The sequence below is a fragment of the Leptodactylus fuscus genome, chromosome 5 (assembly GCF_031893055.1).
Source record: "Leptodactylus fuscus isolate aLepFus1 chromosome 5, aLepFus1.hap2, whole genome shotgun sequence".
NCBI lineage: Eukaryota > Metazoa > Chordata > Amphibia > Anura > Leptodactylidae > Leptodactylus > Leptodactylus fuscus.
This window is the reverse complement of record NC_134269.1, coordinates 24,228,774-24,243,036: the sequence shown is the minus strand read 5'-3', so window position 1 is coordinate 24,243,036 and position 14,263 is coordinate 24,228,774. Positions and strand designations below refer to the sequence as shown.

At 39.1% G+C, this 14,263-nt stretch overlaps 1 protein-coding gene across 2 annotated transcripts in view; it reads right to left on the bottom strand.

Moving 5' to 3' along the window:
- The window catches only part of OLFM2 (olfactomedin 2), a 273,626-nt gene that overhangs the window by 160,069 nt on the left and 99,294 nt on the right, over positions 1-14,263 (bottom strand). The window contains exon 1 of one of the 2 annotated variants that reach the window (XM_075272629.1): positions 10,253-10,599. The exons of the other annotated variant lie outside the window; for it this stretch is intronic. Coding sequence (XP_075128730.1) covers positions 10,253-10,381 — 129 coding nt within the window. The 5' untranslated portion in view covers positions 10,382-10,599. Of the gene's footprint in view, positions 1-10,252; positions 10,600-14,263 lie in introns of those variants that run through there. 2 annotated transcript variants of the gene reach the window in all.

The following is a 14,263-nucleotide window of genomic DNA, read 5'->3' as shown; positions in this document are numbered from 1 at the left end:
CTCGGCCAATCTACTTGAGTGGGGTAAAATGAAGACGACGTGGAGGGGAGTCGTTTTATGCAGTGGCTATTAGAACTTGGATCCACCTCATTAAATAATTCTATAGAGGACATGTCTACTTCTTGTCCAAACTTATGGTGTTATTGTTGGGTACATCTGTCAGATCATTAATGGAATTTCTGAGAAGCATTGACATGGCGCAGTGTTGTATGGTGGCTGCCCTTACTGTGATGCTGTGCCTTAGCGATGGCAGAACCGACTTGTACCAAGCCAGGTTTGACCCAAAGATTCCAAATAGTTATTTCACAAAGATTTGTCTTGGGCTTACTAACATGGCTAAAATTATACTTTGGGGTCTCTTCAGAACCCAGGGTATAATAGGTGGAATAACAGGGGAGGTGACGCAAATCTTAAACCATTCTTACTCACCTTCAATGATCTTTTTTGGGCCTCCATGCGGTGTCCGTCATTCTCCTGGTGATGTCATGTGCCTGGAGTCATTACTGAGGCCTGTAATTGGGCCACCAGCAGTCACACAGGCATGCCGAGGGCCATGATGTCTGAAACTATGTGTGCCCATGTCACAGCTGAGGATCGGTCATGGGCCTCAGGAGTGACCTCGAGTGCATGATATCACTGATAAGGTGGAGAGAGATCAGCAGACACCAGAAAAAGGCCCAAAATAGGTGATGGAAAGTGGGTATGAATGTTTTATTTTTTTTAATTTTTATTTTTTACATCTCCGCTGGGCCCAAGTGTATAATAATGTCACTTTCACTTTAACATAACTTCAACTCTGTTTACCTCAGAGAACAAGAAGTTACATAGATTCCTAGGAACCCTAAGAGTGTTTTACACTATGTTTTCTACTTAGATTACTAGGAGCCCTGGCAGTGTCCTACACTATGTTTTATAGATAGGTTCCTAGGAGCCCTGACAGTGTTCTATACTATGTTTTATAGATCGGTTCCTAGGAGCCCTGACAGTGTTCTACACTATGTTTATAGATAGGTTCCTAGGAGACCTGACAGTATTCTACACTATGTTTTATAGATAGGTTCCTAGGAGCCCTGACAGTGTTCTACACTATGTTTTATAGATAGGTTCCTAGGAGCCCTGACAGTGTTCTAGACTATGTTTTATACACAGATTCCAAGGAGCCCTGACAATCTTCTACACTATGTTTTATAGATAGGTTCCTAGGAGCCCTGACAGTATTCTACACTATGTTTATAGATAGGTTCCTAGGAGCCCTGACAGTGTTCTACACTATGTTTATAGATAGGTTCCTAGGAGACCTGACAGTATTCTACACTATGTTTTATAGATAGGTTCCTAGGAGCAGTGACAGTGTTCTACACTATGATTTATAGATAGGTTCCTAGGAGCCCTGACAGTGTTCTACACTATGTTTATAGATAGGTTCCTAGGAGCCCTGACAGTGTTCTACACTATGTTTTATAGATAGGTTCCTAGGAGCCCTGACAGTGTTCTACACTATGTTTATAGATAGGTTCCTAGGAGCCCTGACAGTGTTCTACACTATGTTTATAGATAGGTTCCTAGGAGCCCTGGCAGTGTTATACACTATGTTTTATAGATAGGTTCCTAGGAGCCCTGACAGTGTTCTACACTATGTTTTATAGATAGGTTCCTAGGAGCCCTGACAGTATTCTACACTATGTTTTAAGCCAATTTAAGGTGTAGTTCATACCAAACTCTTTTGACCCGAAGCAAATTTTGAACCCGAGGCACCTGAACCCAAAACTATTGCCCTGAGCTTGGGTGCTTAGTCTGTCAGCAGGGGGTGCTTTTGGGTTGCTGGGTTTCTCCCACTGCGGAAACTAGAAAATGTTAAATATTATATATTTACAATATTCTCTAGCAGACATGGGGTTAACACTCTACTGACATCATAGTCTTATATTTTGGGTGCATGGGTGCGGTTAGAGTAGACCATTTTAGAAATCTCCTTACATAGCTACAAGATGGAAGGTAACACCCCCTCTCATGAATATAAATGAGTAAGAAATACACATGTCTGGGTCTGTCTTTGGGAAGACCAGGGGAAGACCAGGAGGTCTGTCTTTGGGAACACCAGGGTGGGTGGTCCAGGCAGATGGACATTCATGAACGTCGTAACCAGCCCAAGTCCACCAACCAGATGACAAGCATGAACCAAGCTGTAACTACAAGATATCCAGATGATTTAACTTCTCTGAAGATGTAAGCTATTGACAATTGACTGATATTTGTGTTATTTGGACATTTTTCCTGTTCCTGTGTTTTCCTTCAAGATATTAATAAACCTCTACACTGATTTATAACAAGCTGACTTCTTCCTATCGTGGACAAGGCCAGGTCCGGATATTTAACAGTGGACACAAGTCTCACCGGCTAATACAAGATATTTAACAGAAAACCACTATACAGAGGTTGACATGAAGTGGCCATTGGGCTTATACACCTTGATCAAAATGCATGCTAAGAACCTCATGTTCATTTTTGTAGATATTTCTGAGAAGCATAGATATGTATATAATATTTAAATGTGTGGTCCATGTCTTTTTTACTTTATCTTCTCCTTCCTCTCCCATGTTACCTGTGTTATGAGGGCTGACTTTACTACAATCTGCCAGACCCCATAGCACAAGTAACAAGGAGTTAACACTGGAGAGGAGGGAGGAGGTGAAGAAGCCAGGTGCTGGTCTTGGTCATGTGACCTAGAATCGGACCCAGCCCGGAATCCCCAGGTCCTTTGACTTAAAGCCCCAGATTACGCAACTATGCAAAAGTTCCTTTAAGATTCAAGTCCTACTAATGCATATTGACATATAAGTGACATCACTGAAATCAGAAACTTTATTATCCCTAGAGAGGACGTAATAGAGTTATAGATTTCTTTCAAGGATGGATGATTTATACTCGTGTATCATTGAGGACCAGGTTTTGGAGCCTATGTATTTTGTAGTCTCAGATATATATATATATATATATATATATACAGTCCTATGAAAAAGTTTGGGCACCCCTATAAATCTTAATCATTTTTAGTTCTAAATATTTTGGTGTTTGCAACAGCCATTTCAGTTTGATATATCTAATAACTGATGGACACAGTAATATTTCAGGATTGAAATGAGGTTTATTGTACTAACAGAAAATGCGCAATATGCATTAAACCAAAATTTGACCGGTGCAAAAGTATGGGCACCTCAACAGAAAAGTGACATTAATATTTAGTAGATCCTCCTTTTGCAAAGATAACAGCCTCTAGTCGCTTCCTGTAGCTTTTAATCAGTTCCTGGATCCTGGATAAAGGTATTTTGGACCATTCCTCTTTACAAAACAATTCAAGTTCAGTTAAGTTTGATGGTCGCCGAGCATGGACAGCCCGCTTCCAATCATCCCACAGATGTTCAATGATATTCAGGTCTGGGGACTGGGATGGCCATTCCAGAACATTGTAATTGTTCCTCTGCATGAATGTATGAGGATTTGGAGCGGTGTTTTGGATCATTGTCTTGCTGAAATATCCATCCCCGGCTTAACTTCAACTTCGTCACTGATTCTTGAACATTATTCTCAAGAATCTGCTGATACTGAGTGGAATCCATGCGACTCTCAACTTTAACAAGATTCCCGGTGCCGGCATTGACCACACAGCCCCAAAGCATGATGGAACCTCCACCAAATTTTACAGTGGGTAGCAAGTGTTTTTCTTGGAATGCTGTTTTTTTTGGACACCATGCATAACGCCTTTTTGTATGACCAAACAACTCAATCTTTGTTTCATCAGTCCACAGGACCTTCTTCCAAAATGAAGCTGGCTTGTCCAAATGTGCTTTTTCATACCTCAGGTGACTCTGTTTGTGGCGTGCGTGCAGAAACGGCTTCTTTCTCATCACTCTCCCATGCAGCTTCTCCTTGTGCAAAGTGCGCTGTATAGTTGACCGATGCACAGTGACACCATCTGCAGCAAGATGATGCTGCAGCTCTTTGGAGGTGGTCTGTGGATTGTCCTTGACTGTTCTCACCATTCTTCTTCTCTGCCTTTCTGATATTTTTCTTGGCTTGCCACTTCTGGGCTTAACAAGAACTGTCCCTGTGGTCTTCCATTTCCTTACTATGTTCCTCACAGTGGAAACTAACAGGTTAAATCTCTGAGACAACTTTTTGTATCCTTCCCCTGAACAACTATGTGGAACAATCTTTGTTTTCAGATCATTTGAGAGTTGTTTTGAGCAGCCCATGATGCCACTCTTCAGAGGAGATTCAAATAGGAGAACAACTTGCAATTGGCCACCTTAAATACCTTTTCTCATGATTGGATACACCTGGCTATGAAGTTCAAAGCTCAGTGAGGTTACAAAACCAATTTTGTGCTTCAGTAAGTCAGTAAAAAAAGTAGTTAGGGGAATTCAAATCAATAAAATGATAAGGGTGCCCATACTTTTGCACCGGTCAAATTTTGGTTTAATGCATATTGCACATTTTCTGTTAGTACAATAAACCTCATTTCAATCCTGAAATATTACTGTGTCCATCAGTTATTAGATATATCAAACTGAAATGGCTGTTGCAAACACCAAAATATTTAGAACTAAAAATGATTAAGATTAATAGGGGTGCCCAAACTTTTTCATAGGACTGTATATATATATATATATATATATATATATATATATATATATATATATATATATATATCGCTAAACTGACATATACACAATCACACTTGGGGAAAATCTGGGTTGACGAAACAACGTCATGGACAAATGAAATTCAGAATTTCAGGAAACATTTCCTACTGACATCTGCCGGTGCTTAATAATTCCATGCTGAGACATCAACTCACAAAAGACACCGAGACCGCCAGGCTGACACATCAAAGTGGATGACAACCAATGATTTAGGGCGCCCCACGTAAAAGTCAATATAAGAAGTGGTGTCTTGTTGCTAATGCTCGGGATCCATCAGCCAACTAATAGCTCCGGCTTCTTAGGTGTATCTTAATTACACCGCTTGGTGTATTCTTAATTAAACATGTCAATGTTTCCCAAGATAGTCTTCATTATCGGAACGTTTCGTGCACTTGTGAACTGTTTACTATTGCGGATCATTACAGAACGCGATTATGGCCTGTCTTCGAACTCGGAGCCTATGTCTGTGCAAGCGGCGATGACGGCTTAGTACAATATCATCTTCGTGCCATGACAATTGACCTCCATTACTTTGGGTGAACAGCCATTTGCCTCATGTCTAATTAATATATCACCGCAACGCGCTTTACGACCTCTTTCTTCTCTTATCATGGCTATCTTTGTTCGCCTGCCATGGTTTTTACGATCTCGAGGCAAACAGGATAACCATCCGGTTTATAAAATAAGGAGAGGCGATGGTGTAGGGGTTAATGAGCGGGGACACCCTCCCTTCTATCACCTCCTTTAAGAGTGGAGAGAAGGCTAGCAGCCAAGGTTATTTATAGACCTGGCTGTGCAGGGCAGTGGATAATGCCTAGCGGCTTTCTCTCAGATAGACGCTATTGAGATGACTTCTAGGGCTTCCTGGTTTGCTTTGTGCTACCGTGAAGATCCTCGGCTCGAGCCGATAAACTGAAGCTAAAGGTAGGATGATGGCGAGGACGGCTACAGAGGGAGAGGCGCTCTATTTAATAGCCTTACCGCGCAAGGGATACTTTACATTCCGAAATGCAAATCCACCTAAGGAGAAGTCCCTCAACGGAGAGAATTTCCACTTATTCTAAGTAGGCGAGCGTCTTGACAAGCAGCTCCCTTAATTTGTTGGGAGTCGGATCAGCTTAATAAGAAGTAATAAAATGATAGATATCCGGAACTGCAATTTAGTCTCCACATGTCAAGTCTGATCACCAGAAACATACATGGCCCTAATGGTAATAATTAGCCCCGCTTTATAGCATTGGAGACAGGTAAAGCCTCCTATAGGGTCACATAGCATGTAATATAATCAATGTAGTTGGCATGAGTTGTCTTTTCTGGTTACGTGGCATGTAAGGCCCCCGTGGAGTTGGCCAAATATTGTAACGTTCCTCCTAGGTATTGATTCAGGGGTATAACAAAGGAGTTAGAAGTTCCCTCTAGTTATGGTATTTGCCAACACTCACTCTCAATACATCAATGATTGTCCCCAAAATCATGTTCTTTTTTTAAAAGGGACTCAAGGACCCATAACTAGGAAAGACTCACAGCCTCCGAATTAAGGCTTGGTTGGTAAGGAGCCCATGACCATTATTGCCCTGGAGCCCCAAGATACAGGTTTATAGGGGTTCTACAGGGAAGATTTCGACACTGGATGAATCACAGGTTTCAGGACTAGCTCCGACCCCAGATCATGTGATCATAACTAGCATTTACTCCAAGTTGCTCCACCTACATCCTCCCACGTTCACTGCCAGCTACCTGTATTATGGGTATGGCTAAATATGTCATTAAAATGACACCAGCCCCCATTATACTAGTAAATTGTATAAACACAAGGAAGGAAGGACTGGGGTACTGGTGCTGAACATGTGACTCAGACTTGAAACCAGCCCCAAAACCTATGGTTCACGAGTAATAGAACTTGGGAGAAGTAACTATTCCCTGGAGATCCCCTTGAAATGGGGCTCTGCATAGAGCGGAAGATCCAACCAACCAAGATTGAAGTGGTTGGTCCACCAACAACACTTATCACCTATCATAAGGTGGGTGATAAAACTATGATGGCTTGAGGAGCCCTCCAATAATATGAACAGGGATCCGGAATCCCCCATTTGAATGAAGCACTAGACACGTGTGTTATTGTTACATGTATGGTCTATGGGACTGATGGGGATACCCAAGTACCACGCTCAACTTTCTCCATCAGTTCCACAGGTGGAGTGATAATGCTTAAGCTCCATTTATATAGAGAATCAAGGCCCCTGTTCTTGAGATCAGTCAGGGTCCCAACAGTCTAACCTCATACACCTACCGTACCACCTATCCTTTTGAGACAAATTAAAGACAGTAACTAAGGTACCAAATTCAGAGTAGAAAAATATGGCTGCCATCTCATCCAAGCCACAACAAGACCCTTTACTTTTCCTATGGTTAAGGAGGACAACTCCACCCAGGGCTGAACTCATTTTACCAGGATCTTGAAACAACCACAACCATCTTAGGTCAATATGCCCGTATCAACAGGATCATTGTCAAAACATGTAAGAATTTAATAGGAGACCCAACAGTGGCAACCATTTTGTGGGAAGAACTAATATATACCCTGTCCAGATATAAGAATAAGTAACTACCACCATACAAAGCTGAACATGGGGCTTCGTGTCTCCGAGACGTCTCTGACTATGTTCCATCCTTCTATCATTATTGATATGGAACTGAATGTCTTCTCATGCCTTCGAGATAAGAAAAATGAAAATTCTACAGCCCAAAAAATTGTGTATGGATTTGCTCCCAAATGAAGAATTCACCTTACACAGGTCACCAGCGCATTTCTCATTATTGACTGGAAATCTTATTGAACATTTGAGGCAAAAAAATACATTTTCTGGGTCATTTTGAAATTTTGGAATTTTCTAAATTATTTTACATTTCCACAATTCTGCCCAAAATCAGTAAAGTCATCCTAATATGAAGCATGCTATCGATCGGTATGGTTTTAGTCCCTTGAAATTTAACCCCTTTAAGGCATGTCTAAGTTTAGGCCACCTCCCTCTGTCTAGTGGCTAGACCAAAGAATTGTGCCGGCACCATGTAATGAATCCAGACTGTAGTCCTATCTGTACTATAAGATGGTGAGGGGACCTGATGTAGACCCCTCCCCACATTATGATCAGTATCTCAGCAAGGAGTCCAGTCCTATACAGCATTACCCCAGGGAGTCCTGAGATCTGACACTGGGCTGTCCACTGTGGCCGACCCCTTAAGCTTCCTCCACTCTTCCTCATTACCATTCTAGCCCAGAACTAATAAAGTTCCCTCATTATTCTCAATCCCTCAGAAAATGTGATTTCTCTAAGCATCAAAGCATTAGTTTAATCATCGCCCTCGCTAAAAGTGACCTACTAACTACAAGTAAATCCCTCTCTGCTCCTTGGCTTTACCCCGGCGCACTCAGTCAATCTCTGTCATGTTTCCTACAAGATAGACACCGGCTAGAAGAAAATAAGAGGATCCGCTACAAAGACGATTAGAATAGTGTAATGTAGACTAATAGATGGAACAGCCGCCGATCACCGGGGTCGGCAAGAGAGAGATCATTGTCAAAGAAATATACTCATGTCTGTCATAGAACTGATGGAATATAGTTAGAATAGAAAATCTATCTATCTATCTATCTATCTATCTATCTATCTCCTATCTATCTATCTATCTATCTATCTATCTATCTATCTATCTCCTATCTATCTATCTATCTATCTATCTATCTCCTATCTATCTATCTATCTATCTATCTATCTCCTATCTATCTATCTATCTATCTATCTATCTATCTCCTATCTATCTATCTATCTATCTATCTATCTATCTATCTCCTATCTATCTATCTATCTATCTATCTATCTCCTATCTATCTATCTATCTATCTATCTATCTATCTATCATCTATCTATCTATCTATCTATCTATCTCCTATCTATCTATCTATCTATCTATCTTCTATCTATCTATCTATCTATCTATCTATCTATCTATCTCCTATCTATCTATCTATCTATCTATCTCCTATCTATCTATCTATCTATCTATCTATCTATCTATCTCTCTCCTATCTATCTATCTATCTATCTATCTATCTCCTATCTATCTATCTATCTATCTATCTATCTATCTCCTATCTATCTATCTATCTATCTATCTATCTATCTATCATCTATCTATCTATCTATCTATCTATCTATCTATCTCCTATCTATCTATCTATCTATCTATCTATCTATCTCCTATCTATCTATCTATCTATCTATCTATCTATCTCCTATCTATCTATCTATCTATCTATCTATCTATCTCCTATCTATCTATCTATCTATCTATCTATCTATCTATCTATCTCCTATCTATCTATCTATCTATCTATCTATCTATCTATCTCCTATCTATCTATCTATCTATCTATCTATCTATCTATCTCCTATCTATCTATCTATCTATCTATCTATCTATCTATTTATCTATCTCCTATTTATTTATCCATCTATCTCCTATCTATCTATCTATCTATCTATCTATCTATCTCACTATATTCTATTCCTAGCCTACATCTCTATTACTATCCATCTATCTTCGGTCTACAGGTCTATCCATCTCTCTTATATCTATTGGTCTATCCATCTATCGTGTCTCCGTTGTCACCCATTCCTTCTAGAATACATCTTTACTTGTCTCCCTATAGATCCCCCCCGCAGTTTTACCCAAATACATTGTATAGAGTAGCTCCTGTAATGGGACAGACGCCTCCTCCTGTCTACTACTTTCTATATACCACACAAGCTATATACCTACAAGTCATGTCTATCTAGATACATAGAAATAGATATATCAAGTGTTCTAAATGTGTACAGAGAACTTCTGATCAGCCACCTAAGCCAATAAGCCAGGTTTTCGGCTCTGGCAATGCGTCTTCATTGATGTACAAACATTCTGTTATGCAAATAACCCGACAATAAAATCCCTTCCAGCTTCTACAGATAGAAGGATGTAGCAGAGCCGCATTTGTCATGGCACGGTCTGATGTGCTCCGTGACAGCTCAATGATTCAAGGTAAGTCCATAGTCCTATAGGAAACCACATAGAACACACTATATATACATTGCTATTACCAACTCAGCTCTGCTGTGCTAACAAACTCAGCTCTGCTACATCTATTGGTAAGAAATAACATATAAAACAGCATAAAAGCCAATAATAAGACAATTCCATAGAGTTAATATTACTTAGCGGTTACAAAGACAACCTTGCGCCCATACCTTGTAACTAAGATGACGGTATTATAAATCCTATTATACACCGCCATATACAGGACAATCCTAAACGCAATGGTGTGTGTAATGGAGCGGGATTCCATGCATTGCATATACACATAAGATAAGTTGTCGTACATGCCATACACACATCATACACACATCACATGGGATCTACCGCCATCCCCAAAGCTTACAGGTGTGACACTAGTGTTTCCCAACTTAGACATAGCCCTATAAACATGAATACAAGCCGCAGCGTGAACTTACTATTTTCTCAGAAGTACCAGGTCGGGTGCCATTCAGACCCACAAGTGATGGCAACGTCTGTGACATCCAGTTGGTGACCATTGCCATAGTGCTGAGCACGGCCCCGATTTTTAGTAAGGGGACCGTCATTGTGCCACCAAAAACACCATGCTCATGGGGTTGGCATCCTGACTGCCACCCCCTCTCCTGTCTCCAGGCGGGTGTCCCTGTATGTGTGTGTGTGTGTATGTGCGCAAAGCTCAGGCAGGCATGGAAATGCCCCTTGGGGAGGGGGTGAAGCTTGGCTGCACTGCAGCTCCTGCCTGTGTCAGACCTGGGCACAGAGTGAAAGGAGGATGAGAGAGGGAGAGAGAGAAATCTGCGCCCTCCTTCTCTCTGCCTCCTTGCTTCGCTTCTCCCTCCTCCCCTCCCTTCATGTGTCCCTGCCTGAGAAGCCACAGGACTGTGAAGACTTAGCCAGACATCCATCTAATATCTATCTATCTATCTATCTATCTATCTCCTATCTATCTATCTATCTATCTATCTATCTATCTATCTATCTCATATCTATCCATCCTTCTATCTATCTCCTATCTATCTATCTCCTATCTATCTATCTATCTATCTATCTATCTATCTATCTATCTTCTATCTATCTATCTATCTATCTATCTATCTCATATCTATCTATCTATCTATCTCCTATCTATCTATCTATCTATCTATCTATCTCCTATCTATCTATCTCATATCTATCTATCTATCTATCTATCTATCTATCTATCTATCTATCTATTGATCTACCTCATTTCTATCTACAGAAGTAGCCATCTTCAACTTGAATCTGATAACTCACAACAACAACTATTAAAAGTAATGGAAAAAAGTCAAGTCAGTGACCAGCAGCAGCTTACTTAACGCATTAAAAGTCATGTTAAACTTGGCTACATCTGTACTTATCCATCCAGCTATTCTATATCATTTATCTGTCTATCTATCCATCTATCTATCTATCTATCTATCTATCTATCTATCTATCTAACTCATATTTATCTATCACAACAATCTATACTTATATAGCACAAAAATATTCTGCAGCATTTTGTAATTGGGAAAGCAACAAGGAAAGTGATAAGTAAAAAAATGATGAACAAGCAATGAAAGGAGAAAGAGCCTTGTCCAACAGCTTGTGGAAGAGGAGGAGTGACATATTAGGTTCATATTGCCAAATCAATCAATCTATCTATCTATCTATCTATCTATCTATCTATCTATCTATCTATCTCCTATCCATCCATCCATCCATCCATCTCATGAATATCTATTCCTTATCAGGACTACCTCTACCAACTCCCCAACTCCAACTCATTGCATTCTTCAGTAGATCCATTAACTTTGGCACTGTTGAAATTTTTTGATGGAGGTGTTGAAATGTACTTTGAGTGGAAATTTTGGACAGTTGAAAGTATCTACATACCAAATCATATATATTCTTATATTATATATTTCCTTCCTTTCTCTCTCTCCCTCTCCCTCCCTCTCTCTCTCTAGAGGTAGCCATCTTTAACCTAACAACCAGCTGCATTGTGATAACTCACAACAAAAACCATTGAAGGCAAAAGTAAAAAGTTGAGTTAAAGAATTAGCAACTGTCTACTAATGATGTAATAAGTCATGTTAAGCTTGGCCTATCCTTATCTGCCTCCTAATCTTATATCTGTCTTAGAAATATCTATTTATTCCTGGTCAGGCCATTTAGCGGAAATTATGAAAACTCGAATCTGCCTAACTTTTTTAATTTGGGGCAGATTTACTAAAGCTGTATTTGTTGCTCATAGCATCTATCTACAAGTATCTATCTATCTATCTATCTATCTATCTATCTACCTACCTACCTATCTCCTATCTATCTATCTATCTATCTATCTATCTATCTATCTATCTATTTATCTCCTATCTATCTATCTATCTATCTATCTATCTATCTATCTATCTATTTATCTCCTATCTATCTATCTATCTATCTATCTATCTATCTATCTACAAGTATCTATCTATCTATCTATCTATCTATCTATCTATCTACAAGTATCTATCTATCTATCTATCTATCTCATATCTATCTATCTATCTATCTATCTATCTATCTATCATCTATCTCCTATCTATCTATCTATCTATCTATCTATCTATCTACAAGTATCTATCTATCTATCTATCTATCTATCTATCTATCTATCTATCTATCTATCTACAAGTATCTATCTATCTATCTATCTATCTACAAGTATCTATCTATCTATCTATCTATCTATCTATCTATCTATCTATGTACAAGTATCTATCTATCTCTCTACAAGTATCTATCTATCTATCTATCTATCTATCTATCTATCTATCTATCTATCTACAAGTATCTATCTATCTATCTATCTATCTATCTATCTATCTACAAGTATCTATCTATCTATCTATCTATCATCTATCTATCTATCTATCTATCTCCTATCTATCTATCTATCTATCTATCTATCTATCTATGTATCTATCTATCATCTATCTATCTCCTAGTTATCTATCTATCTATCTATCTATCCCTCTATCTATCTATCTATCTATCTCCTATCTATCTATCTATCTATCTATCTCCTATCTATCTATCTATCTATCTATCTATCTATCTATCTCCTATCTATCTATCTATCTATCTATCTATCTATCTATCTATCTATCTATCTATCTATCTATCTATCCATCTTTATCTATCTCCTATCTATCTATCTATCTATCTATCTATCTATCTATCTATCTATCTATCTATCTATCTATCCATCTATCTATCTATCTCTATTTGTCTCTATCTATCTGTCTGTCTCATATCTATCTCATATCCGCCCATCCTTGAATATTCCCAGACCTTCCGCCTCTCTCATCTATATACTTCTAGAAAGAGAAGGATCATATTAATTAAAGCAGATTTACAACATGTGGCCAAATCTCCTTATGTGTAATTGAGCTCCTTTGATCCAGACAAGAGCTCTTTATATACATCGCCACCTCCACCCTCATGGATGCTCTTCTTTTTCATCTGATCAGTATATCAGTCCTTAGAAGCAGGGGATGTGACACCTACTCAACAACAAGGTGCTTTTCCCGGGTGGACATAGCATTGGTGTAACCTGTGCAGCTGCCAGGGGGCCCTATAGGTCGGGGGGCCCTATCACCTTAACTATTAAATTGTGGGTTAATGTCTATGCTAATGAACTTCACGGCTTCATGGTGGATTGTTACAGAGATATAAGGGGCCCATAACTGTCCTTGTACAGGGGCCCTCAGTTATCTGTGACCGTTTCCGCCTGTAGTAATATTTCTATATAATGGGATGCAGGAAATTTAATAAAATTGATCTCGATTAATCGACCATTTCAATCTTTACCTCCAGTCAGTCCCAATATTCATTTGCTGAATTTATTTATTTTTTCTTAAATATTTATTTTAAATTTTGCAGAATTTTTACTTAAATTTAAAATAAAATTAAAGATTTCTCCAATCTGGACAATAATGTCTTGTTCAGGAAGCTCCTGTGATCACAGGACGGTCCTAGTAATAGAGTCTCCTCCATCAGCTCTAATCTATGGAGAAACAGTGTTCAATTTATCTACAGCAACCCCAGAGGAAATATAAGGTATTACATGCGGCGTATTAAAATCAATGAACTGTATATGTGATGTACAAACTTGCCAGATCTTTTTGTAGCCACTTCTCTAGCCAATAGGTGGGGGTCAGTAAAAATGGAGTGACTTGTATATTTTAGAAGAACATTAAATTATAGAATGGGACGATAGATAAATGGGAGATTATGGGAAACCATATTCCACAGCTGTTTTATTCCACTATGTAAGGAATTACACATTTACTTAAGCTTGAATTGGGTTTAGGGCACCATGATCAAAAAATCCATAATGCAACCACTAGCAGTCACAGATAGACACATGCTGTATAGGATAGGCATCTTGTGAGAAGATAGCG